This window comes from Microtus ochrogaster, chromosome 2, assembly GCF_000317375.1.
Source record: "Microtus ochrogaster isolate Prairie Vole_2 chromosome 2, MicOch1.0, whole genome shotgun sequence".
In the NCBI taxonomy this organism is placed as follows: Eukaryota; Metazoa; Chordata; class Mammalia; order Rodentia; family Cricetidae; genus Microtus; species Microtus ochrogaster.
The window spans coordinates 93,394,487-93,417,066 of record NC_022010.1 but is presented as its reverse complement, the minus strand read 5'-3'; the positions used below and the strand labels follow the sequence as shown (position 1 = coordinate 93,417,066).

Here is a 22,580-nt window from a genome sequence, read left to right as displayed (position 1 = left end):
TGGGGACGCAGCCCCGCCACTCCTATTACTACATTATATGATCCATACTCTAAGGAGTTAACTGATCACAGCATATAGATTTGGCAATTTCAGGTGGAAAAGGGATCAGTATGAAATCTTCAGTGTTAGTCCAGGTAGGAAGGAATAATGAAAAGCATGAGAAACAGAGGACGGTTACTGTGACTGAGATTTTGTTCGTGTGTGTGTGTGTGTGTGTGTGTGTGTGTATGAGAGAGAGAGAGAGAAAGAGAGAGAAAGAGAGAGAAAGAGAGAGAGAGGAGTAAGGGAAGAGGGAGAGAGGAGCTAGCTATATCAGAACATTTCTTATCTCTCTTGTTTTCTAGAACATCTTTCACAGTGCATTTTGTGTATTTTGTATGCTTCTCATTGCTTAGCTTCACCAACAGACCACCATGGCTGTTTTATTTGCAATAAGAAAAGAAATTCATTTGATTAAGTGCAGATTGTGATTGTAAAAGATAATGTTCATGTCAGGAATAGGATTGTTATTTAACAATGTCATGTTGTGGAGTACAGGGAGTGCAATGTTTAGCTATAATTAAAATTCAACTTCACTGTGCTAAAGCTAAAGACTGGCATGCTTACCTCTTCTGATCTTTAATTTCTTTATCTATATTTCAGATGTTTTAAGTTAATACCATTATAGGTGTAGCTGGAGCCCTTGCATGAATGATGGGAAGAACGTTTGTCTCAAAATTCATAAATTGTTTGTAAATTGTGTTTTATAAGTAGATTTGAAATCTCAGAAAAAATCAGCCTTACATTCACCATCTTTAATAGCCTGGTTCCCATCATTAAGGACTGGTCCAAGCACCTGTTCCCCTCAGTCCACAGTTTTCTGTTTCTCTTCTTCTCCTGTCTCCTTACCTCATACTTACCAGAGTGATGTCTGCTCTTAAAATTCTTCATTCAGATTGTTCTTCCAGACTCCCTGTTAGTCCACTACAAACTCTTGGAACTGTAGTCTCAGCAAATGTCATGTCTTGTCATTCCCAAGTCAGAGCTTGCTTTCCTGAGTCCTACCTTGCTAAGATGCCCTTCTCAGAACATTATACCCAATCCTGTGGAAACCGTGCTGATTCCCTCAAGGAGGATCTATCCACCCCTCTGTGTACACACCACTCCCTGTTCATCACAGCGTGTCAGTTTGCTTCCTCGCCACACTTCCATGCCGGTAGCTCACTAAGCTACCATGCTTCCTAAGAACCAGCATTTGAGCTTTGCCTTCTCTATGCACGTGTGGGACTGTAATACAGAAATCACCAATGTGCCCAGTCAGTACAGAGTAGTCAGGGATGAAAAATCCACAAGGCAAATCCATATGTATAAAAATCAGTATATATGTGCGTATGATACTTGTGATTAAAATATAGATCCTAGTGTTAATTCTTCTGCCACTAGTCTCTTTGCAGCAGAATTGTATGGAAAGATGAGCAGGCATCTCAAACATTGTGATGTCTTACCCTTGCTTTGAACTTCACTGCTGGCCTGACAAGTAGATAATACTATATGAAGTGTTCTTCTTTGACCTAAGTGACTGCTACTGCTGTCTTTGGAAAGATATCTGCCCTTATCAGAATTTATATTTCCTCCTATTCCTTAACTCAGAAAATTTTTACTGCATGGAAAAACAATCACTCAATCAAGACCAGAAATTCTTCCACGCCTATGACATTCTTTGCTTGGATAGCGATGCCCTCTCCGTGCTTGGCCTCTTTTTCCATCCGGTACTCAGCACAGGTGTTTGCCAAGCTCCCCTCTGAGCACTGAAGTTCGAGGTGGCATGTTCTGTTGCCTCCCCATCCACTTCTCTGTCTCTACAAATCTGGTGGGGGCACTACTAGTATTTCTGAATGGCGTGAAAAGTCACACAATCCCCACATTCACATATTCACGGTCCCTCCGACAGTAACAGGCCTAATGACTTCCTTATGGAAGTCCTGAAGACTCTCTCAGATATATCTTGAAGTTAAATCCACTGTCTCCATCCTGCAACCTGGCTAACACCACACCATGGGACCACAGTTAACTCCCCTAACACTTTCAGAACACTTATATTTTATTCAGTCTTTCACAGTATCATTCAATAACCAATAATAATAAGTTATTGATCCTACATAGATAACTAGGGCCAGAAAAGCAAATATATAGTTTGCCCTGTGATGGATGCTGAGGAAGCAGAAAAACCACTTGCCAACTTTTTTAATTCAGTTACCTCTTTCATAGATGCTGAGCTGCCTGCTTTAGTGTCTCTTGCCTTCAATTTTAGAAGACATGTCACTGTATATGCTATAATGTGTATACATTAATATGTGATCACCCCAGTACTATCCTTACCCTTCCTCTGGATTTTAAAAGTCCTACCAACTTGAAGGCTAGCTGTTGTAAAGGGTCACCAGAAAACAAAAGGTATGGATGTAATATTCTATATTAATAATTTGATATATAGTCTTCATACCTTAAGAAAAATATTGGCTCACAATGCCCTTGTGTTCTTTGTCCATCTTAGCCTGAAAGCATAGCTGCACTAAAATGTTTGAAATTACGTGAGAGAAACGGAAAGTTTCCCACTTTATAATTACAGCTGTTGAAGTATAATGGCATGGCGATGTCGTCAAGGGGCTTAATCAGTATGGTTAAAAAAAATAGCAAGTGATTCTGTTCATCATTTAGTCACATGCACAATTTCCATGGCAAAAGGCCAAATGCATTTAATGCAATTCAAAGAAAACAAGGAGAGCTGATGGCCTCTAATGAGCAATTGATTAGCAGTAAACAGAGATAATAGACTTCCGGTTTCCACTTCATTGGGGACAGGAAGGCCATTTCCTTCTGCATTGGCTCCAAGCTGATTAGTGACACAGGAGTGGAAGTCAATTCTTGGATTTTACTCTTTGGAGATAATCAACTCCAAATTATGATTATAAACATAAATCTTGGTTTAAAACATGTGTATGTAAAAATAACCTACTGTGTACAGATTTAACTATGACTGGGTTTCTGCTCCTAAAATTGCTAAAATGATGAAAGAGAAGATTAAAAATGTGTTATACTGTATTGCTTTCCCAAATAGAAATTATTATGCAAAAGACTACTTGAGTTTCAATATTTTAAAACCACTTGTTTGTTCTTAGCTGCTGTAATTTGGAATTGCATAGGATGACAAGAAAGGATGCCCAGGAACATTTAGGGCAGTGTTGTTGACACGAGGCTACAATTCACAGCCTGCTGCCTGATAAGAAGCTGATTTTCATTATCTGAAACTGTAATAACATTGTGGCCACTGGGTAGTAACAGCCCAAGAAAGACCTAGAAACATAGATTTGAGAATTGGGTATAGCTTTTAAGTCTTGCTCACGTTTGTTGGACTTCTATATAGCAAAAGGGAGAGAAAGGAGGAGTGTCTGTTGGGCCTGAGTCTATACACTGGACATGTAGGAACACCACCTTGCACCTGGGTGCCTGAAGGCAGCTTAGGTCCTACCAGCAGGCAGCACAGTAAAGATGTATGGGGACCATTTCATGGAGTCTGACTGTATTTCACTATTCATCTTAATTAGAAAAATGTTTAATTACTCAAATGGTTGAGTACCTACTGTAGAATACACTTTGTGAACAGATGACAGCTATAATAGAAACAATACTTTTCAAAACTATTATTTTAAATTTCTTTTCAGGGTTAATTATTAATGTATGGCTTACTTAGGAATGCTATATTATTCTTTTGGTTGGCAAATATATATGTTGAGTTTAATGACATTCATAAGTATACACAAGAAATCTTTATGTCTACTTAATACTTAGTTTAACACTTAAAGAGAATGTTATTACACATGGTACATGTCAAAAGTTCTAGCTTCTATTATATTCTTCAGGCTTCATTTCTTTAGTGTCCTGTTGATGTTCTTCAAATGTTTTTTAAAGATTAATATATGACCATTTATGCTTCTGAGAATCTCTTAAAAGCTGTGGCACTTCTCAAAAATAAAATGAATACACTCATGTCTACCTGTACAACATACTTGTATCACACGTTTCCTTGTGTGCAATCAGGTTGAGACACACTGTACTAAAACTATGTGCAAATGACTCAATGGATGACGGTGCTTGATGCCAACTGTGACAAACTGAGCTTAATCTCCGGGGCTCACATGATGGAAGAGGAAACCTGATTCCCACAAGTTGTCCTCTGGCAACGTTATGTGCACTATGGTACACAGATGTTCACACACACAATAAATAAGCATAAAATGATTTAAAAAGCTGTGTCTGACCCCCACATAGGTTTCTGAAGACACAGAATATGAAATTACAATTCAATTGGGAAATTTGAAACTGATCTTTCAAGTAATAATGGACAAATAAAAGTTTTTCTTTCTATAAAGTTATTCACATAAATTTCAGTTTAGTTTGTTTCTTGTATAAATGACTAAATGCATGCATATACACAAATATATGTATAAATACAAATGTCTCTGTGATGTATATTCTATCACAAATCTGTGGTTATAGATGGACTCAAACAGAAAACAAATTATTTGCCCTCTCTTCTAAGAAGTTCAGCTTGAATTTAGGGGAGAATATTGGACTTTGCTATGCTGAACACATGCAACCCTTGGCATTTGTGTATGGACTGCAGCTTTAAGGCTCTAAAGTTTAAACTGTAATGGGCAAACTGTAATCATGACATCTACTAAAATGTCGTTGAATATCTTTATCCTTCTGTGCTTCTGGGTTGCAGAGTAGCTCAGAAGAGTTTCTGCTTTGAATTTGTCTTTGGAAGGCTTCCAACACTGAGCAGGTGACACCATAAACATATCCCAGTCTTGCCATTTGGGTGAGCAAGTGGCTGTCCATGGTGGCTCCTTCTGGATGCAAATTGATTTTAATGATTTCTTTCTTTCTCCCGGGCAGGATTTATGTGGGCATCATTCATGTGACACCCTGGGAATGGCAGACGTTGGGACCATATGTTCTCCGGAGCGCAGCTGTGCTGTGATTGAAGATGATGGCCTCCATGCAGCTTTCACTGTGGCTCATGAAATTGGTACGCAGCGTCTTTTCTCTTCCCTCGCCAAATCAAACACTTGTAACAGCTGCAACAGGACCCAAAATTCTTGGCAATTAATTCCAGATTCTTTCTGGTTCAGATGTACCATTGGGTATTACATTTGTTTATATTTGAACTTTCAGGGTTTACTAATGCAGGAAAAGGAAGGCAAAGTCAGCAGCACAGTAGATGTTTCCTTTTGACAGTGCCATTTTAACGTTAAGGAGAAACTTGCTGCAGAGTTTTTTCTCTCTCTTTAAGCATCCCTAAAGGACTCCTAGACAGAATTTGTCACAGTTGCCCATGGAATGCAGAAGTGTCCCTTTTAGAAGTTATTCAGGACAGTGTTGACTCATCCAAGGATAATCAGTTTGCACAGAAATTTAACATGTTTTGTGCCATCCTGGGTGGTAATAGTAGGTTCCTGTCAAAGGGAACCAGCAGCTTGACGTAAATATTCCTATCTCCTTCGCAGTAGCCAGGCAGCTGGAGCCAAGCTGGCTCTCAGCATAATTTACTCTATAATATCACATATTCAGTTTGCTTAGTATACCAAATATTTCTAAATCCTGTAACTGTAAATTGAGGGCAGAGGTAAACAGTTAATCTATATTCCTGGGATAAGAAACTTTAACCACTAACCTTGGAAACTGATGTACAAGAAACTGACTTAGTACTTAGGAAAAAATGTTATAATCAGATACATTCAACTTTGTCTCTTACTGAAGTAATTTCCCCACTGTGTCAAATCATTCTATTATTAAACTCTTTGAGACCTGCCTTCATTTCTAAAATATAAGGAGAGCCCTACCTTCTATATGGAATTGTTTTAGGAACTAAATTGGGTGGAGTGTAGATAGTGGGTATTACAGGCAGGGACTACTAATTTGTAAGAACCCAAATAATAACACAGAAGCTATATTAATTACAATACTGTTTGGCAAATAGCTGAGGCATATTTCCAGGTAACTGTTAAATTAACCCATTTCTATTAATCTGTGTATCGCCACCAGGCTGTGGCCTACTGGTAAAGTTCTGGCTGGAAGTTGTCATCTTTCTCCTTCAGCAGCTACAGGTTGTCTCCCTGACTCTGCCGACTTTCTCTTTATACCTCTGTTCAGATTTCCTGCCTGCCATTGGCCAAAACAGCTTCTTCAATACCAATGGTAATAAAACATATTCATAGTATACAGAGGGAATCCCACATCAGGGTATCACTTATATTCATATCCACATACATCAATTAAATATCTCATTCCCTTTCTAAATTTATGCATAACCTCTTTGCATCTTTGTTTGTGGTGTAAGGAATCATTCAGTCATCATTGCATTTAGATGTTTTTCAATATTTTTGTTTAAAAGATTCAGCTTGTTAAAGCTACAGTCATAACTATTAAGTGAAAATTAAAATTTCTACCCCACTTTCCTAGTAAGCTGTGTTTACTAACCACATTTCTTTGAAGAGCTGAATAATGACTAGTGAAAGGGACAATTTTGTAAATCCAAAGATTATAGTGGTTGACCAGAATTAAGTAATTGCATTTCAACTATTGTATTTCAAGTTCTGATCCTGACATTGATGTACCGACAGTCTCCTTAGCATCAAATATAACTCTTTGCTGAAAACAGCATTCCCACAGCATTATTGATGTTAATTCGTTTCAAAACATTTTGAGCATCTTTCACGTAATCCAAAGTGCTGAGATGAAGCCCAGTCACTTTCACTTCCCTGTGAAATCCTATCCGTCGAGGTCATTTAGACACCTTGATCATATCTATTGTCCCTATATGGCCAACCAATAATAAACTATAGAGAATCACACATTATTTAAGGAAGGCTTCTGCTTTTTTCTGCCCTCCTCTCCTTTACACAGAGTGACAGAATTGGCAGGTTTCCCTACAAGAGAAATGCTGATATTTCTCCAAAGTACCTTCATTGCTTCTTTTGACTCTCATACCACACCACCTAGACTAGAGTGTCTAGGTCACATTCCCAGTCCTCCTAAATTCTTCAGCAAGACCTCTGAGTTGTACAGGCTGATGAAGCAGTGAGAGACATGGAGCCAGGCAAAAAAGGACAGGCATAATTGCACAGAAGAACAGTGTAGGAGCATAGTGAATATATGCAGAGTCAAACTGATGTGGAATGTCCTCTGTATATGTGTTGCTTTATTGGTTGGTGAATAAAGTTGTTTCAGCCAACAACTCAGCAGAGTAAAGCTAGATAGAAAGTCCAAACAAAGATACAAAGAGTGAGTAGGTGGAGTCAAGGGAGACACTATAACTGTTTTGTTATATGTAATTTTGCTATGTTAAAGTTAAAGCCTTCCTTTTTTGTTTAAACAGAAAAAGGGGAAGTGATGGAGGAAGGCCATTGGTTAATTAAATAAAGAAACTGCTTGCCCTGATAGGTTAGAACGTAGATGGGAGGAGTGAATGGAGCAGAATGCTGGGAGGAAGAGGAAGTGAGCTCAGAGACTCGATAGCTCTCGTCTCGAGGGCAGGCTCCTCAGAGAGACACGATGCTCCACTCTTGCGGGCAGAGGTGAGAGCTCTGCTCTCTGAGGCACACACGATGAAGCTCCGACCCAGGATGGACGTAGGCTAGAATCTCCCTGGTAAGCCACCTTGTGGGCTACAGCAGATGATTAGAAATGGGCTAAATTAATATGTGAGAATTAGCCTAGAAGAGAATGGGTCAAGCAGTGATTAAAAGAATACAGTGTCCGTGTAATTATTTCGGGGCATAAGCTAGCCAGGCGGCCAGGGTGCGGCTGGGGTTCTGAGGACGCAGCCCCGCCGCTCCTGTTTCAACAGCTGCCGAAGGAGACAGACGCCTCCAGGAACTTACCGGTAGGCCACAGACTAGTGGTAATACATAGATGAATAGAAATGGGTTTATTTAAGATGTAAGAGTTAGTTAATTAGAAGCTTGAGCTAATAGGTCAATGTAGTAATTAATATAGTTTCTGTGTGATTATTCGGGTCTGGGCAGCTGAGAATGAATGAGCAGTCTGTTTACATCAAACCTGTGTCTTTGTATATCATTACATCCTGACGTCTTCTTTAATCTCTTGATTGAGTTATCTCTTTTTGATTCATTATAACTCTCTGTGATTCATTTTCCAGTTAAATATTGTCTGCCTAGTTTTCCTTTCTGTACTGCAAATGGCCTAAAGAGATATTTAAAGTCCAAAGGTCCAAAGAATATGGATTTTATTCCTTTTTTAATAAAAAATCTCTTATTAATTTCACTTTAATAGCTTTCTTATTCTATTTTAATTTTACCTAAATATTCTGAGGATATGCTATACAATGTGAGCTTTAAAGTTTTAGAAGTGATAATCCTACCTAAGACTTTATCTCTGTGGATGATCATCTCTAAACATCTTAACTCACCAATCTCTTCAAAGTGTTTATTTCTTAATTGTTTCATGAACTGTCAGCTCAACCTATGCTAATCATGGACTAGATTTTAATTCTACTCTAATCTTAGATATTTCCTACCTTCTCTTTTATTATGTATTTGCTACTTTTTAAGATGTGGAAATTAAATACACAGTCAATGTATTTATAAAAATATCATTTTCAAGCTGTGGCTTTCAAGTATTTAGAATCTGCATGAAACTCATTCCAAAATGTGCAATTTCCTTCCTTCCAAACAAATGCTGTCAATGTGTTCCTGCACTGGAAACATAAACTAGAAGGAAATATTCAGAATGCTAGAATAGATTGTCTTTTTTATAGGAAATAAAGGAATGTATTTGATTAAGAATAGCTTCTATTAACTGACAAAGGATCTCATAGAGTGTTGTACACTTTCTTTTGCTATATATAGTGGTTTCAAATACAGGGTACATTCCTTTTATGGACAAAGAAATCAAAAAGTTCTCCCCTCACATAGTCTACATTAAAAAAAAAGCTCTTAAGTTGAAAATTAGCACATAAGATTTAAAAAGGGATGGTGGGCGTGATGGCACACTGACACCATTAACACTGCAAAGGTTGGCACATAAGGGTCAGTTTCAAGCCAGTCTGGGTCATATAGGGAGACTCTGTCTCAAAAAGAAAAAGAAAAAAACACAAACAATAGAAACCTTGTGATGCTACAGCGCAGGTCGTGGAGCAGCATGGGTTAGATTACCAGTTTTGAGAAATTCTTGCCTGTTTTACCTGTTAGCTAGGACTCTCCTGTTATCTGCTAATCCATTCAATCTCAAAATCAAATGAACAATGAAGTGCAAGAAGTTGAATTACATAGTTACCTGATGCCAATACCACTGGTTACAGGCTTCTGCAAGAGCAATGTTCACTAACATGGACAAGACCCATAGGCAGTTTTAAATTGCCTTCTGCCTTCTAGGCTGTGCACAGTAAATACTGACTCAATTGCTAGAGCATTTCAGAATGTTGCTTCAAATCATGCATGTGCCTTGGGTGAAGGCAGGGACGTGTTTACAGCTATTTTACAGTCCAAATGAGAACGGCAGAAAGTTTTCAAGTTGATGTAAGTTTACATTCTAAGTTTATATTTTTAAGTTGTCAAGCTTTTATTATAGACTTGTAATAATAAAGATTTCACCTGCTGCACATATGGTCATTAAAGACAACCATTTTACTGATGTTGAGCCAGCTTTTAATATACTAAGGGGAACAATAGGATTTTATTGCGATTAATGGAATTCATAATTTCCAAACACACGAAGGGTTTGTGTTATAGTAGTTAATTATAAAATGTGCTAAGTGAATTTCTCCACAGAGAGAGACTGCAATGTGTTTCCTAAGTTGAAACTAGGCAGCTTGAAGAGCCAGACTGAGGAAGTGGTTGAGACACAACAGGGGTCTGCCTGGATTGTGCTGTGGTTGGACGCTGCCCTGGTTGTGCTGATCAGTGTGTGACTCTGCCCTAGATGGTTAGATTAAACAAGCCTATGTTTTAAGAAACTGTATGTCCGCTTCCCCGAAACACTTGGTAGACCAAAGGCAAGTCCGCAGAATCAGATGTTCCGTTGGCGAGGCAAGCGAGATGTGAAGTGAGAAAAAAGCCGGGATTCGACTTATTATTTATCTTCGGACCTGTCACTTTAATCAACCTGACTTGGCATATTTCCTGTCATACTTGAATTAGCACCTCACATGTCTTTCTTGGACCGGGGATAAATGGTAGGGATAGGTATGGGTTACATGTCTCAAGCACTGAAAGATTTAATGTTTACTATGACTTTAAAAATAAATTTTAGCCCAATCCATGTTTCTCTAGGGCAGGCCTGTTAATTTTTTTGCCACATAGGTTGACACCAGCTACTTGAGCATGGCATTGAAAAGTAAATTGCAGACATAATATGTGGTTTGTTTCTCTTTTCAAATTAGGGGATTGTTCTCTCCCTCTCAATGCAAAGTATTTAGTAATATTAAAATTTATTGCAAATACTAACAGAGGGCTAGCTTCTTGGTAAAGCATATGCTTGTAAACACAAAGACATGAGTTCAATGCCCATAATCCACAGTAAAGTAAAACCAGAAACAAAACCAGACATTGTTGTACATACTTGTAATCCCAGGACTAGTGAGGCAGAGACCCCTGGATTTTACTGGTCCACTTGGAGCATTCCAGGACAGTTACAGACAAGGTATCAAAGAAAAAAATTAAGGTGAATTGTGCCAGAAGAACATGAGTCAAATTCTCCTCTAATCTTTCACAGGCATGTGCACACAGGCACACATATACTCGCATACACATGTGCACACACAGCACACATGTGCAGCAAGAAGTAAATACTATAATGGAGCACCCAACAAAAGAGGAAGTTAACATTCAAAGAAATTTCTAGACCTGTGTAATATTCATAACTAGCATAGTTCAACGGTCAGATTCAAATTCAGCCCTCTGGTTCCAGAATCTAAGATTTTAATAGTACTGCATAATGAGTTTTGGAGATTGTTTAGTGTGAAATTCATTTAAACGAAGAGATCGTCATAGGGTAAAAGAGTAAATTTTTTTCTCTTCCTAAATTACATGCTCAATACCACATTGATCATTTTTACTCAATGTTTTCTTAAAGGGATGTTTCCAAGTGTTATCACCTCAATATAAATGTCCATGTTAGGAAGACCATGTCCCGTACAGCTATTGGAGGTCATGATTCCTCTCTCTGGTGGTTCTAGATTCTGTCCCCTGTGAGCTGTTGACTCAGTTTTCAACTCCTGGCCAGACCTTCTTGCACCTCCATAATCCCAGCTGGAAAATTAGGTAAATGAAAAACATGACCTCATTAAGAAACAGATGCCTTTTCTGAGCTGCACTTTCCCAAGTAAACACATTACAGGGCTTCTTGGGACATTTTTGTAGGATGTGGTGCTGTGTTCCCTTGACTATTGGTTAGTTTGGGAACAGGAGACAAGAACTTGAAATTCTGTTTAATTTGCAGACCAAAGTTTAGCAAAACACTCCATTTCCTTCCTGAGGTCAGTGCTGCCCAGTAATACCTGAGTTGAATGAGCAGCCAACCCAGCGGTCCCCTTGAACGTAATGTGTCTTGGCTCGAGATGTGGCAGTTGGTGGAGCTCTTCTTGCCTTCACGGTGTCCTTGAGTTCCGTCTCCAGTGCTTGATAAAGCAAGAGTGGGATAACCTACCTGTGATCCAGCCTTCAGGTGGCGGAGACTGAGGATCAGAAGTTCAAGGTCATCCTTAGCTTTGGATTAAATTTAGTGCCAGCCTAGGATAATTACAAACTGTCTTTAAAAAAAAAAAAGTCTTCATTTCCATGGGTATGTATTTTGTGTTCCCTTTACAGCTATTTGAAAGCCATGACTGTCATCTGTGATGGCAGAGTTTAAATTTCCTACATTCTGGATTTGCACTGCCCTACTATGTCACCTGTTGGTGCAAGCACCTCAGGCATTTGTATGTAATGTATCATTCAGTTCTCAATAATGCTGCCAAATTCCAGACTGACATTAAATGTCTTCACATCATGACTGGTGACACAGGCTTTAAACACACACTGCGCTTACTGTTTGTGACTTTCAGTATGTGTGTCACATCTTCCCTGAAAAGCATCCAACACCCTTCACATTGTTCTTCCTTTTCAACTCCTGCCCAGCCCTGGAGGGAAAATCACATGTGTCCCTCACTGTACCCTGAGTCTAGCTGCTCTGGAACTGGCCACCTGTTTGTGGGGTGCTTCCCTGTTCTTCTAGAGTCATGACTCCTGCAGCCCTAGAGAGCATGCTTTCCCCAGGCAAGAAACAGCTTTTCTCCATGGAGGATGGAGTGTTTTTAAACCTCAGTCTTCCAGCCAGTCCTCAGGCAGTGTTTCTGCCTGGTTGGAGGATTCTTACAAAACTCCCATCTCCTTTAAGCTGCAGCAGAGATGGAGCTTTGATTTCTTAGTGCTCGGATCAGCAATCTGTTCTGGTTGAACTTGCTTATATGTGTCTGTCTTTTGTGGCAACCTTTAGCGATGATAAAAATCATTGTATGATATCAAATAGCACATTAAATAATTTATTAAATCATGCCAAATATTTTCAAAACAAAATGCCCGATTGATACTGTTTAAAATTTTAAGTTTATAGGAGTTACTACTATGTGTGACAAAAACAAAAACGAGACTCTTCCTTTAGCTCCTCAAAGTGAATCTGATGTTTGCCACACATAATATCTTTTAAACCATAAGTCCAAAATACACCCTCCAAATGAAGTGAAAATCCCTTGATGCACTAATAAAAATGCTTTTGGAAAATGCTATTTATATCAATTTGGAAGGAAAAATTCTGGCTTCATTACACATGCGTGAAAATCTTAGATAATATAATGCAAAAAGCACATATTGCCAAACGTAATCCATGGATTTGATGAGATATCCCACGATGGAGATTCCACTGGGCACATTTCCCTCTTTCTTTTCTCGTGACACAATACAAATCCCCAGCATGAAGCTTCCAGGCAGGCTCCACTGTGCTGGCTGTTAAAGCTTCTACCTTGGAAAAATCCAGGGACTACAGGGTGAATTCTCAGCAACTGCTGGATAGATTAGGTAATTTTTAACAATCTTAATAAAAATGTTTTCTGTGGATGGTGACACTCTTGAAAAACTTCTCTGCACACCACTGACAAATGAGAGGGGGCGATCTAGCTTCCCGTGCTATGTGGGACACACTTCCCAAACGGTTCCCAGCATGAGGTGCGATGGAGAGACTTTCAGAGACATCTTGCTTGCCTGATAAATTTTGTAAATGCTGCTGAAGGCAATAATCAAATAAATAGCATGAATATGTGGAGAATTGGAAGGTCACTGAATCGTAGTCATTTCACTTCAAGCACAAGAGCAGACAGCTGCACAGGGAATAATTTTGTTATGAGGTGCCAGTGATTTAACAAGTTGGCCCAAAGTAGCTGGAATCCACGTGGAGTGAGGATCTCATCTCTTTTGGGCTGGGTTGCTCTGCATTGACTGGACTCTTGATCAGATGGCCAGTGTTCATACATTTGCTGTATAAGAATCTGAGGGGAAAAGTGACCAGTCTGCTGTACTGTCTTATTCTTGATGTTGGGGAGTTTATTTGATTCTGAAAGCTTAGTTGAAATAACTACCTACTTCAATTCTTTTTATAAAGCCTTTTAGATTTATAGAAAAATGTCAATGTACCCCTTAGGCTATGGGAAAAATGAAATTGAGTAACAAGAATCAATTTGAGATTCTTGTAATCTAAGTATTCTGACACACTCTGAGAACTGATACTTGGATAGATGAGAGGGCGATGGTCTAGACTGGGATTTCAGGAAGTACAGAAGGAAGGGTTAAGTGGACATACATCCTGGCCAGGTGCCTTGGAACCATTACTCATCTTCTTGGCATCCTGTTCTTCACCCATGTCTGGCACTCCAAAATGAGTAAATTGGTTTTTTTTTAAGCATAATACAATATAGATGACCATATTTTCAAGAGGTTCTTTGTGAGACTAGTAACTATATACAATTCACTAAATAGCTATAATAAACAACGCGTGAAGAGGGATGATATTTCACACGACAAGAAAGTATCTAAATGGTACTTTTTATTTGTTTTCTCTCCTTGGGTCGTCTCAGAGAATTACTTATGTACTTGACAAAGAAAACAGAAGTCATTGACATCCAAAAACCATCTACTGTTTGCTGTGTGCACAGCATTAAGTCAGATAAAAAGGTTTTAGCTGTCGATGTGGGAAATGTACTTAGATCTTCTGAGGCTTGAAGTTGATCAGAGAAGGCAGAATGCTAACAATAAAAATAATACGTGGTGAGGGCTATGACATAATCCCATAGAGGCCTCCGAAATTCATGACTCTAAATGAGGTTTTACATGTCAATGAGCATATGTGATCCAGATGGACTTTGGGATTATCTACTTCATTTACGTTTTCAATTTTCATCCAAATGTTCACCCAAAGCAACTACTTTATAACATCATGCAGCTTTCATATGCCCTGAGGATCAGTCTGGATATTCAGACTGTTAAAGTCGCCATTGATTAGGTGCCAAAAAAAACTAGGTTGGTAATGTATTGTTAGGTGGAAGTAGAAATTTCGAGTCATCTATAATCGGCAATTCTTTCCTTTCTCATGTCATTTTCATTCTCTCTTCTCTTCCCTAGGACATTTACTTGGCCTCTCCCATGATGATTCCAAATTCTGTGAAGAGAATTTTGGTTCCACAGAGGACAAGCGTTTAATGTCTTCAATCCTCACCAGCATTGATGCATCCAAGCCATGGTCTAAATGCACTTCAGCCACCATTACAGAATTCCTGGATGATGGTCATGGTATGTAGCTTTAAGGAGAACATAGACTCATGAAAACAGGTTCAGATTTTTTCATCATGATGACCTCATAATGCTCCAGTCATCTTGTGAGACAATGGTTGCTCAGACAGTTTCAGAAGAGAAGCAAGCAAATTGATTGCCTCTTGGCACACAATGCCAGCATCCCTGGTGGCATTACAGCTATGGTAATTTTGCTGTTGACTTAAAAAGTTCAAAAGGGAAATAGTGTGGGAGACCACACAGAACGCCTAGCAGTGGGTGCTCTGAAAACCTAGCTTTTATTTCCTCTTTCATCAGTAAGTTCCTGTGAGAACATTGGTTGACGTCTTGGCTTTCATGATATTAATGTATCTCAGAATCATTTGTTGCATGTCTATTATAAGGGTTTGGTTAAGAATCCATAATTCCATTGGATTCTCTTTATAGTAACATGAAACCAGGAAAGGAAGCTCTTTAGATATTCATTGACTAGAAAAATTTGAATTCATCCTGACAACAGATTCTCCTGGAAGTAGAATAAAAACTACAGGACAAAAATAGCAAAACCATGGTGGGAAGAGACTAAGAACTTCAAAGGAAATTTGCTGGCTTTATCCTTTACAGGCAGTTCAAGAACATAACATACTTTATTAAACTCTGTAAGACTAGGATTAGCGCTGTAAGTCATATGAAAGTACAGAGGAAGTCATAATTTCTAGAAATAATAAATCCTGCCCCCTAAGTAGTCCACAGAACAAGCAGCTGCAAATTTCCTCTCATCTTTTACTGTTTTAGTATCATAGAAATGAGGCAGGCTGGACGTGCACAGTTGAAAGGAATCCTTGAGATCATAGAATTCAACTTGCCCCAGCTTTCAGGAAAGAGTGTGTTCTGTCTTCTTTCCGCTCTCTTAAAGGGTGTCTCTTTCTGAAACAGGTGGCTAAGTCTTGGATTTTGAAGATAATAACAATTTCCATAAATGTTCTATGAGTCATTGTTCAAAGCAGGATTAAGGGAATCTATACCCTTAATCTTTACCCTAATTTTCAAAAAGTTTTGATTTATAATCACCTGATATCTCAATGTGTTAGGCATTTTTAACTTCAACTAAAGAGTGCCAAAGCAATCGATAAATTAAATTCATCTCAAATACAGGGATGCTTTCTACACGGTACCTTTTATGCTGTGTACTCAAAATGTATTCATTTTACTTCATGCTTCCCTATATTAGTGTTGAACTGGTAAATCTCCCATGGATTCTAGAATTTGCATTTCATAATCTTAAAAGTAATCTATCTCTAGCCTTGCTTGGAAGTTCTTCTGATATTAGCATCATGGTAGTGCAAACCTGTAAACCTGGCACTCTGCAGCCTGAGACAAGATGACTGTGAGGTCCAGGGCAGTCTTAGATGCAAAGCCATGCCTCAAAAAACAAAAACAAAAAAAAAAACAATTATTTTTATCAATAACAAATAAATAGCTTTAATAGTGGAAAACACAGCCTATATTTCAAAGACTTAGTAACATCACCAAGACCCATCTATTTTTCCTTTGCACTAAAATAAAATGGCAATTCTCTTTAGTTTGGTTATTGTGCTGGCCAAATTCTGGAGTGGATGCTTCTTTAATCATTACTGAACAAGTCACTCTCTGAGAAGTTCTCTCTCTCATAGAATCTTAACTCTCTACTCCTGATACTAGCCTTACTGCTTCATCTTTTAGAAAACAGCAAGAGTATTTTACTTCTGGATTATGTACTACACATTCTAAAAGGCTAGTCTCAGCCATGCATCTCTAAATGAATGGATCAAGTTGTTAAGGCAGCAAATTCTGATGGCAAAAATAGGCCAGCTTTTCCCCTCATGTGCATATTAGCTCAGGCACAAAGCAGTGTGGAACTGTATTCCCTTGGCTGTAATTTTAGAAGGATTTCTTTATTTCACATTTGTGGAACTCAGGATCTTACTTTCAATGCAATAACTATGCTTCCAGCATTGCTTTACCTTTTAACAGAATTTCTATATTTTAAAAGTCTATAATCTTGGTTTTTAATTTCACAAAACTTCCATTTTTGGATCAGTTTCTATTCAAAAGGACTTCTGATAGAGACCAGCTAAGAACACAGTCATAGTAGAAACAGATCATATTCGCTTGCACTAATAAAGATTGTCTGATTCTCCCAGATGTGAATTAAATAAACAAGGGAATTGCCAGGGTTCTCTGGACAAGAAAATATTTACTTATTTAATCAAATCTAGATACTTTCACTTTTGAATATGTTGATTTCTGTTAGGTGGTCTTTCATTTCAACCAAGAATAAAAAATTATATGTTTTCAATCACTTATAATGATGAAGGTAATTTCAGAATAAGGAAAGGTGGTGTGCAGTGCAACCTCAGCCACGGCTCCTGTCAAAAGATCATTCCCCGATATAGTATTCCAGAAGTGGCTCTCTAGCTCTGTTATTTAAATTAGAGCTTAAAAATGCAATAACCTTGTAATTTTGATTTTAAAATACCTATAAGTCAGTTTAAGAGAAAGTATGGTAGCAGGAACTGGCAAGCCCATTTTTTCAGATGATTAGAGTACTGACATTTGAACTACTAACTTAGAAAATCAAGGAAAAACCCCAAGTCCAAGATGATTTAAAAACAAGCACACAGACACACTTGGTCCAAAGACTAACATATTTCATCACCCCATAGCATACCACTTATTTTACACGTTCTTTATAGGAAGCCAATGAAGTAACCACTCAAAAACCTTGTGGTTGGAATTTAATGTTCTAGGTCACTAAAACTTTACAGCAACACATAAGGGCATAAGGAAGATAAACTGACAGAGATAAACTGAGGACAAGTGAGCTCACTTGACAAGAAAGAAGTAACAAAATCAGTAAACAGCAGACCTAAAACCAACCAACCAGCCAACAAAAACTGTTTAGTAACCTGGTGCCACTTTTCTACACATCAACAATGTGACGTCCATCATACTTCTCTCATTCCTAGAGAGACTTTGGCCAGATGCAGTGATTCCTAGAGAGATAAGAATGACTTTCAGCTACTTAGGAAAGTTAAATTGAGACACTTAGTAAAGGCAGCAAAGCATGTTGTATTTAAGTCGGGACTGTCACCAAACGTGTCCAATGTTTTGATGGTGCCTAAAGAGCACGTGATCTGAAGACACATGTTTTGTGTGACATCACATCCTTCCTACTTTCACCTCCAGCAGTGTTGAAGCAAAGAGAAGCTAGAGTAAAATTAAACTCAAAGCATTTGATTTATTTTTACAATTATTAGCCATAAGTAGCTGAGCATTTGTAGCACTCTACCGCTGCCAGATTTAAATTCATTAGTACTGAGTGTTTCCTGATTTAGGTCCAAGGAGAAATGTGCAGTGGTTCGGTTAGGACTGGGAAGCCAAAGTGCACACTCTAAAGTAACTGTATCTGGAGACTTGTGATTCGGAACAGAAGTAGGCTTGCCTCATGGGACTCCCCCACCCTTGCAAATGTTGCAGTGTTTATACAAGTTAGCTGAAGGCAGGCTGGCTGGGAGTGTGAGCCTTGGAAATAGTGGTAAGCACAGGCAGAGAATTTGTGCAAGGAATGCAGGTTATTGAATTTCCTTTACCAAAGGTTTCCTAACCTTGAATGAAGCCCAAGGAGATAGTTTTGTTTGCTACATCCAGAAACCCTCTGCCAAACTATGAGAAAGGCCATTTGGGTACAGCTCAATAACACCAGCAACCTAGGCTGATAAGGGAAATGTATGAGGGTTACCCAAATTTTCTTATTGTTTACTTAAAGAACTAAGGTTACAGCCACTCAACAAGCAAAGAACTTTTGTTAGAAAATAGAAATGGAAAGCTATATATCTGATTTCTTTGTTAATTTCCAACTATAGGAATAGCAATAAAGATATAAAGCCAGCTTTTAGGGTGAAATTAAGAAATGTGAAGCCTACTATTGCTATATCTTGGTTTCTCACAGAGAGTATGTTTTTGAAAATATGAGCAAATAAGACATACACTAAGGTCATAATTTAAAGCTTTGTATCAACGTATGTTGTGGAGCATGCTTGACCTCATTCCTTCACTGTTATATATGATGATGACCATATAATGCTTCCAACAGCTTCAGAGTTCAGAGTCATTTTCAGTCAGCATCATCAGTTCCTTTGGCAATGTTCGCATAATGCACTTCTCATTGTTAACGTTAGACATGCATCCGAGGACCTCAGAGAAGGTATGCAAAGACTGGAAGCTGAAGCTAGAAACAAACGGGGTGCAGAGAAAGCATTGTGATGTCTCAGACACTTTCCAGGGTCATTCATTCCATTTGTCCAACCTGCAGCTATTTGGGTCAATGCTCAATCTTATACGTGAGTGCCACAAGAGAAGATGGAAATAAGTGAAGTACTAAAAAATAGAAAAAGATGAGAAACCTCAGCCCATAATTTCTTCTCATTATTAACAAAGCAGACAGCCCTAAACAGCATCTAAATGTTTTAGGTACTATTTCCTGGAGGCAAGTTGGACCTTCCTTTATTTACTGGTGGACTATAGAGCCCAAGGAAAAACAATCGTTCTTCCATTTAACCATTTCAAATGATATGTTGATTTTGAGTGTTGGCCTTATTTCATATTTTTAATGTTGTATGCATGGGAAAACATGCCTCGTATATATATATATATATATATATATATATATATATATATATATATATATATATGCCTGCTGACTTTATATTTTTATACGCCAAATGGGAGAGTAGAAGGAAGGAAAGAAGGAAGGAAGGAAGGAAGGAAGGAAGGAAGGAAGGAAGGAAGGAAGGAAGGAGTGACGGAGGGAGGAAGAAAGGAGAGAAATGGAGAAAGGAAGGAAACGAGGAAAGCACAATTTGACAGTCGAACAAAACAAAGCCCAGGTAGAATTTCAGACTAATATTAACTTTTTAAACATGAAGTAGTTATGAAGGAGTGACCAAAAGTACAAATAGAACAGATAAAGGAAAAGTCAACCATCAGTGGCCTTCCAGTAAAGGCCAAAGTTAAAATGTTGAGAGTGGGCATTTCTAGGTTCAGTATCCCACCAAACCATTTGTACTTCTGAAAGTGGAAGACCCAGACTGGATAACCCATGATTACATCATTTTTGAATACTATGTGCTGTGAGCTTCAGAGGCAAACACTGGAATGATCTTTGTCATTTCCTGGCATAAGGTTTCCATGTGGTAGAGATGTCTGTACTATTTTGTTACAGAAGGGCGTCACCAAATATAAAACAAAGTTACTAAAGTGCTTGCTATAGAGCAAGCCGAATGAGTGCAGACACAAATCTTTTTTTAAAAAGTCAGTAAATTGATGTCAATCATTCGAGGAAGGAAATCATTTTATTTCAAACAAGAAAATGTCACTTCCGTGTTACCTCTTTTAAAAAACTGTTATTTTAATTGTACTTGGATAATTGTACTGTATTACACTTTGTAAAGACCTCTTTCATCTTTAAGTGTCCATAGCAAAAAATCAATCTACATGCTTCCTTTCTCATGTCCTGTGAAGTATGGTGGGTATCAATCCCATCTGGAGATGATCATGTATCTGGTTCACTATAAATAAGATAGACCCATGCCCTGTTTGTTTACACATGGCTTATGAAGTCAGTCTATGGTCTGGACTTTTCAGGAGAAAAAAAAAAAAAGAACCACTGGAAACAGCACTTTTGAAGACCTGGAAGGCATTCCCGCTGATTCTGAGATTTGTCCAGTGTCCTAGCGTCAGCAATCTACTAAGGTTTCTCTCTGATTTACAGAGCAGCCATTTCAAAAAAAAAAAAAGTGAAGATGACATTTTTCCCAGAGTTCCAAAGTGCCTGCTCTTCCTCAGTACTGTTGAGAACACTTAGTGGCGTTTTACTATCATTCCTTCCTCTTGACTTGAGGCTAATGTTTTCCTTTTAACTTGATGTTTTTCTCCAAGTTCTCTTTGGCGAGATTCTCATTTCTAATGCTTTTTCTGGCTGGCCTTAAAGAGCTTTACCTCTTCAAATGCTCTGGCTTGGTTGGTTAAATGGGAACTTTGCTATTTATTCATTTTCACATAATGCCTCTAACACAGATGGACAAATAGGTGTGTTTCTTTGTAGAAACTTGAGTGCAGTTGTAAAAATGTTTGCAGTGCTCTCAAAATATGCTGAACACTTATTTTCTTGATGTAAGCAAGGATTTTAATATGTAAGAGCTTTTGTTGGATTGACTTTCAGTTCCGATTGAACACAAAACCAACTATCATTGTTTCATCCATTTCTGTGTTTTTTGAACTTTCAAAACCAATTCTACCTTTACAATGCATAGTGAAAACAGTAAACATATCACAGAATCCTAAAATAAATTGGGGAGAAGTTAACTAGCTCGGCTAAAAGCACACAAGTGCATGGTTGTATCATCATAATTAGACCCTAGACCAGCTCTTTGTAGCATTGGGCACAAGATCTATCATTTTAGGATACCAACATGTGTCAGCCCCTCAGAAAGGAAATGACATATCGTTCTATATGCCTAACAGAGACAACGTGGTATGGCAGGAGGATGGAAGCCCCTGAGTGCAACATTGGATAAGAAATTGACAACTCATATTTATATTTATTGACAATTTATATTTCTCGACTTGCCTTTAAAATGAATAAAAAGAGTAAGTCAACCTCTCTGCAAGCTGATATATGGAAAGAGCTCTGAATGTATAATAAATGTTAGTTGTTATCACTATTATAATCAGTGTGTGATTGTATAATCAAGTCAGAAGAATCAGGAAAACACAGAAGCCAGTGAGCATCCATGCTTGAGTGTATAGTAAAGGAGAGCAATGATTTCAGTTCACTGGGTCTGCATTCTTAAGGAAGCATTTTGGGTGCAAAGGGGAAGTTCCAGACTTTGACCTCTGATGCCGTTATGTGTTATTGGTGGCAAGGAGACAGACTACAGGCACGTGGGAGGAGGTAATCTAGAACTGGTGAAGGGGGTATGCCATCAGTGAGGTATTGCTCGTAGCTGTAAATGGCATAGTTACTACAAAGTTTGTCATTAGAGTTCCTCCAAGCCCTTTCCTCATCACCTCTGTGATGGTTTCGGCCGCTGAATATTATAAAACAGTCATATGTATAGAACAGTAACACTGGCAGTCTTAAGTCTGTCATCATATCCACTCCAAGAGTACATCATTTTAAGAGAATCCTAGAATCCAAATAGAGAGTCAACCCTGTTCACTGCATCCCCATGAGCACAACTCTGCAGACCTGTAGGTATGTTATACTTTGACACCTCCTGGAAGATTTAATTTTTAGATCCCTTATCATCAAAGTTTGAAACCTAAACCCAGGCTGATTCTAAATCTTGATTGCTTTCTTAGGTAACTGCTTGCTCGATCTACCACGGAAGCAGATTCTTGGTCCTGAGGAACTCCCGGGACAGACCTATGATGCTACCCAGCAATGCAACTTGACATTTGGGCCTGAATATTCTGTGTGCCCTGGCATGGATGTCTGTGCCCGGCTGTGGTGTGCTGTGGTGCGCCAAGGCCAAATGGTGTGCCTGACCAAGAAGCTGCCTGCAGTGGAGGGGACGCCCTGTGGGAAAGGCAGAATCTGCCTGCAGGGCAAGTGTGTGGACAAAACTAAGAAAAAATATTATTCAGTAAGTATGGTTTTTTTGTTTGTTTGTTTGTTTGTTT

At 38.5% G+C, this 22,580-nt stretch overlaps 1 protein-coding gene across 2 annotated transcripts in view; it reads left to right on the top strand.

Annotated features, from left to right (window-relative positions):
* Adamts5 (ADAM metallopeptidase with thrombospondin type 1 motif 5) overlaps positions 1 to 22,580 on the top strand; it is a 40,499-nt gene that overhangs the window by 8,762 nt on the left and 9,157 nt on the right. For both annotated transcript variants that reach the window (XM_026788811.1, XM_005345300.3), the window contains 3 exons: positions 4,936 to 5,068; positions 14,709 to 14,876; positions 22,260 to 22,543. In XM_026788811.1, the coding sequence (XP_026644612.1) occupies positions 4,936 to 5,068; positions 14,709 to 14,876; positions 22,260 to 22,543 (585 nt within the window). The remainder of the gene's footprint in view (positions 1 to 4,935; positions 5,069 to 14,708; positions 14,877 to 22,259; positions 22,544 to 22,580) is intronic.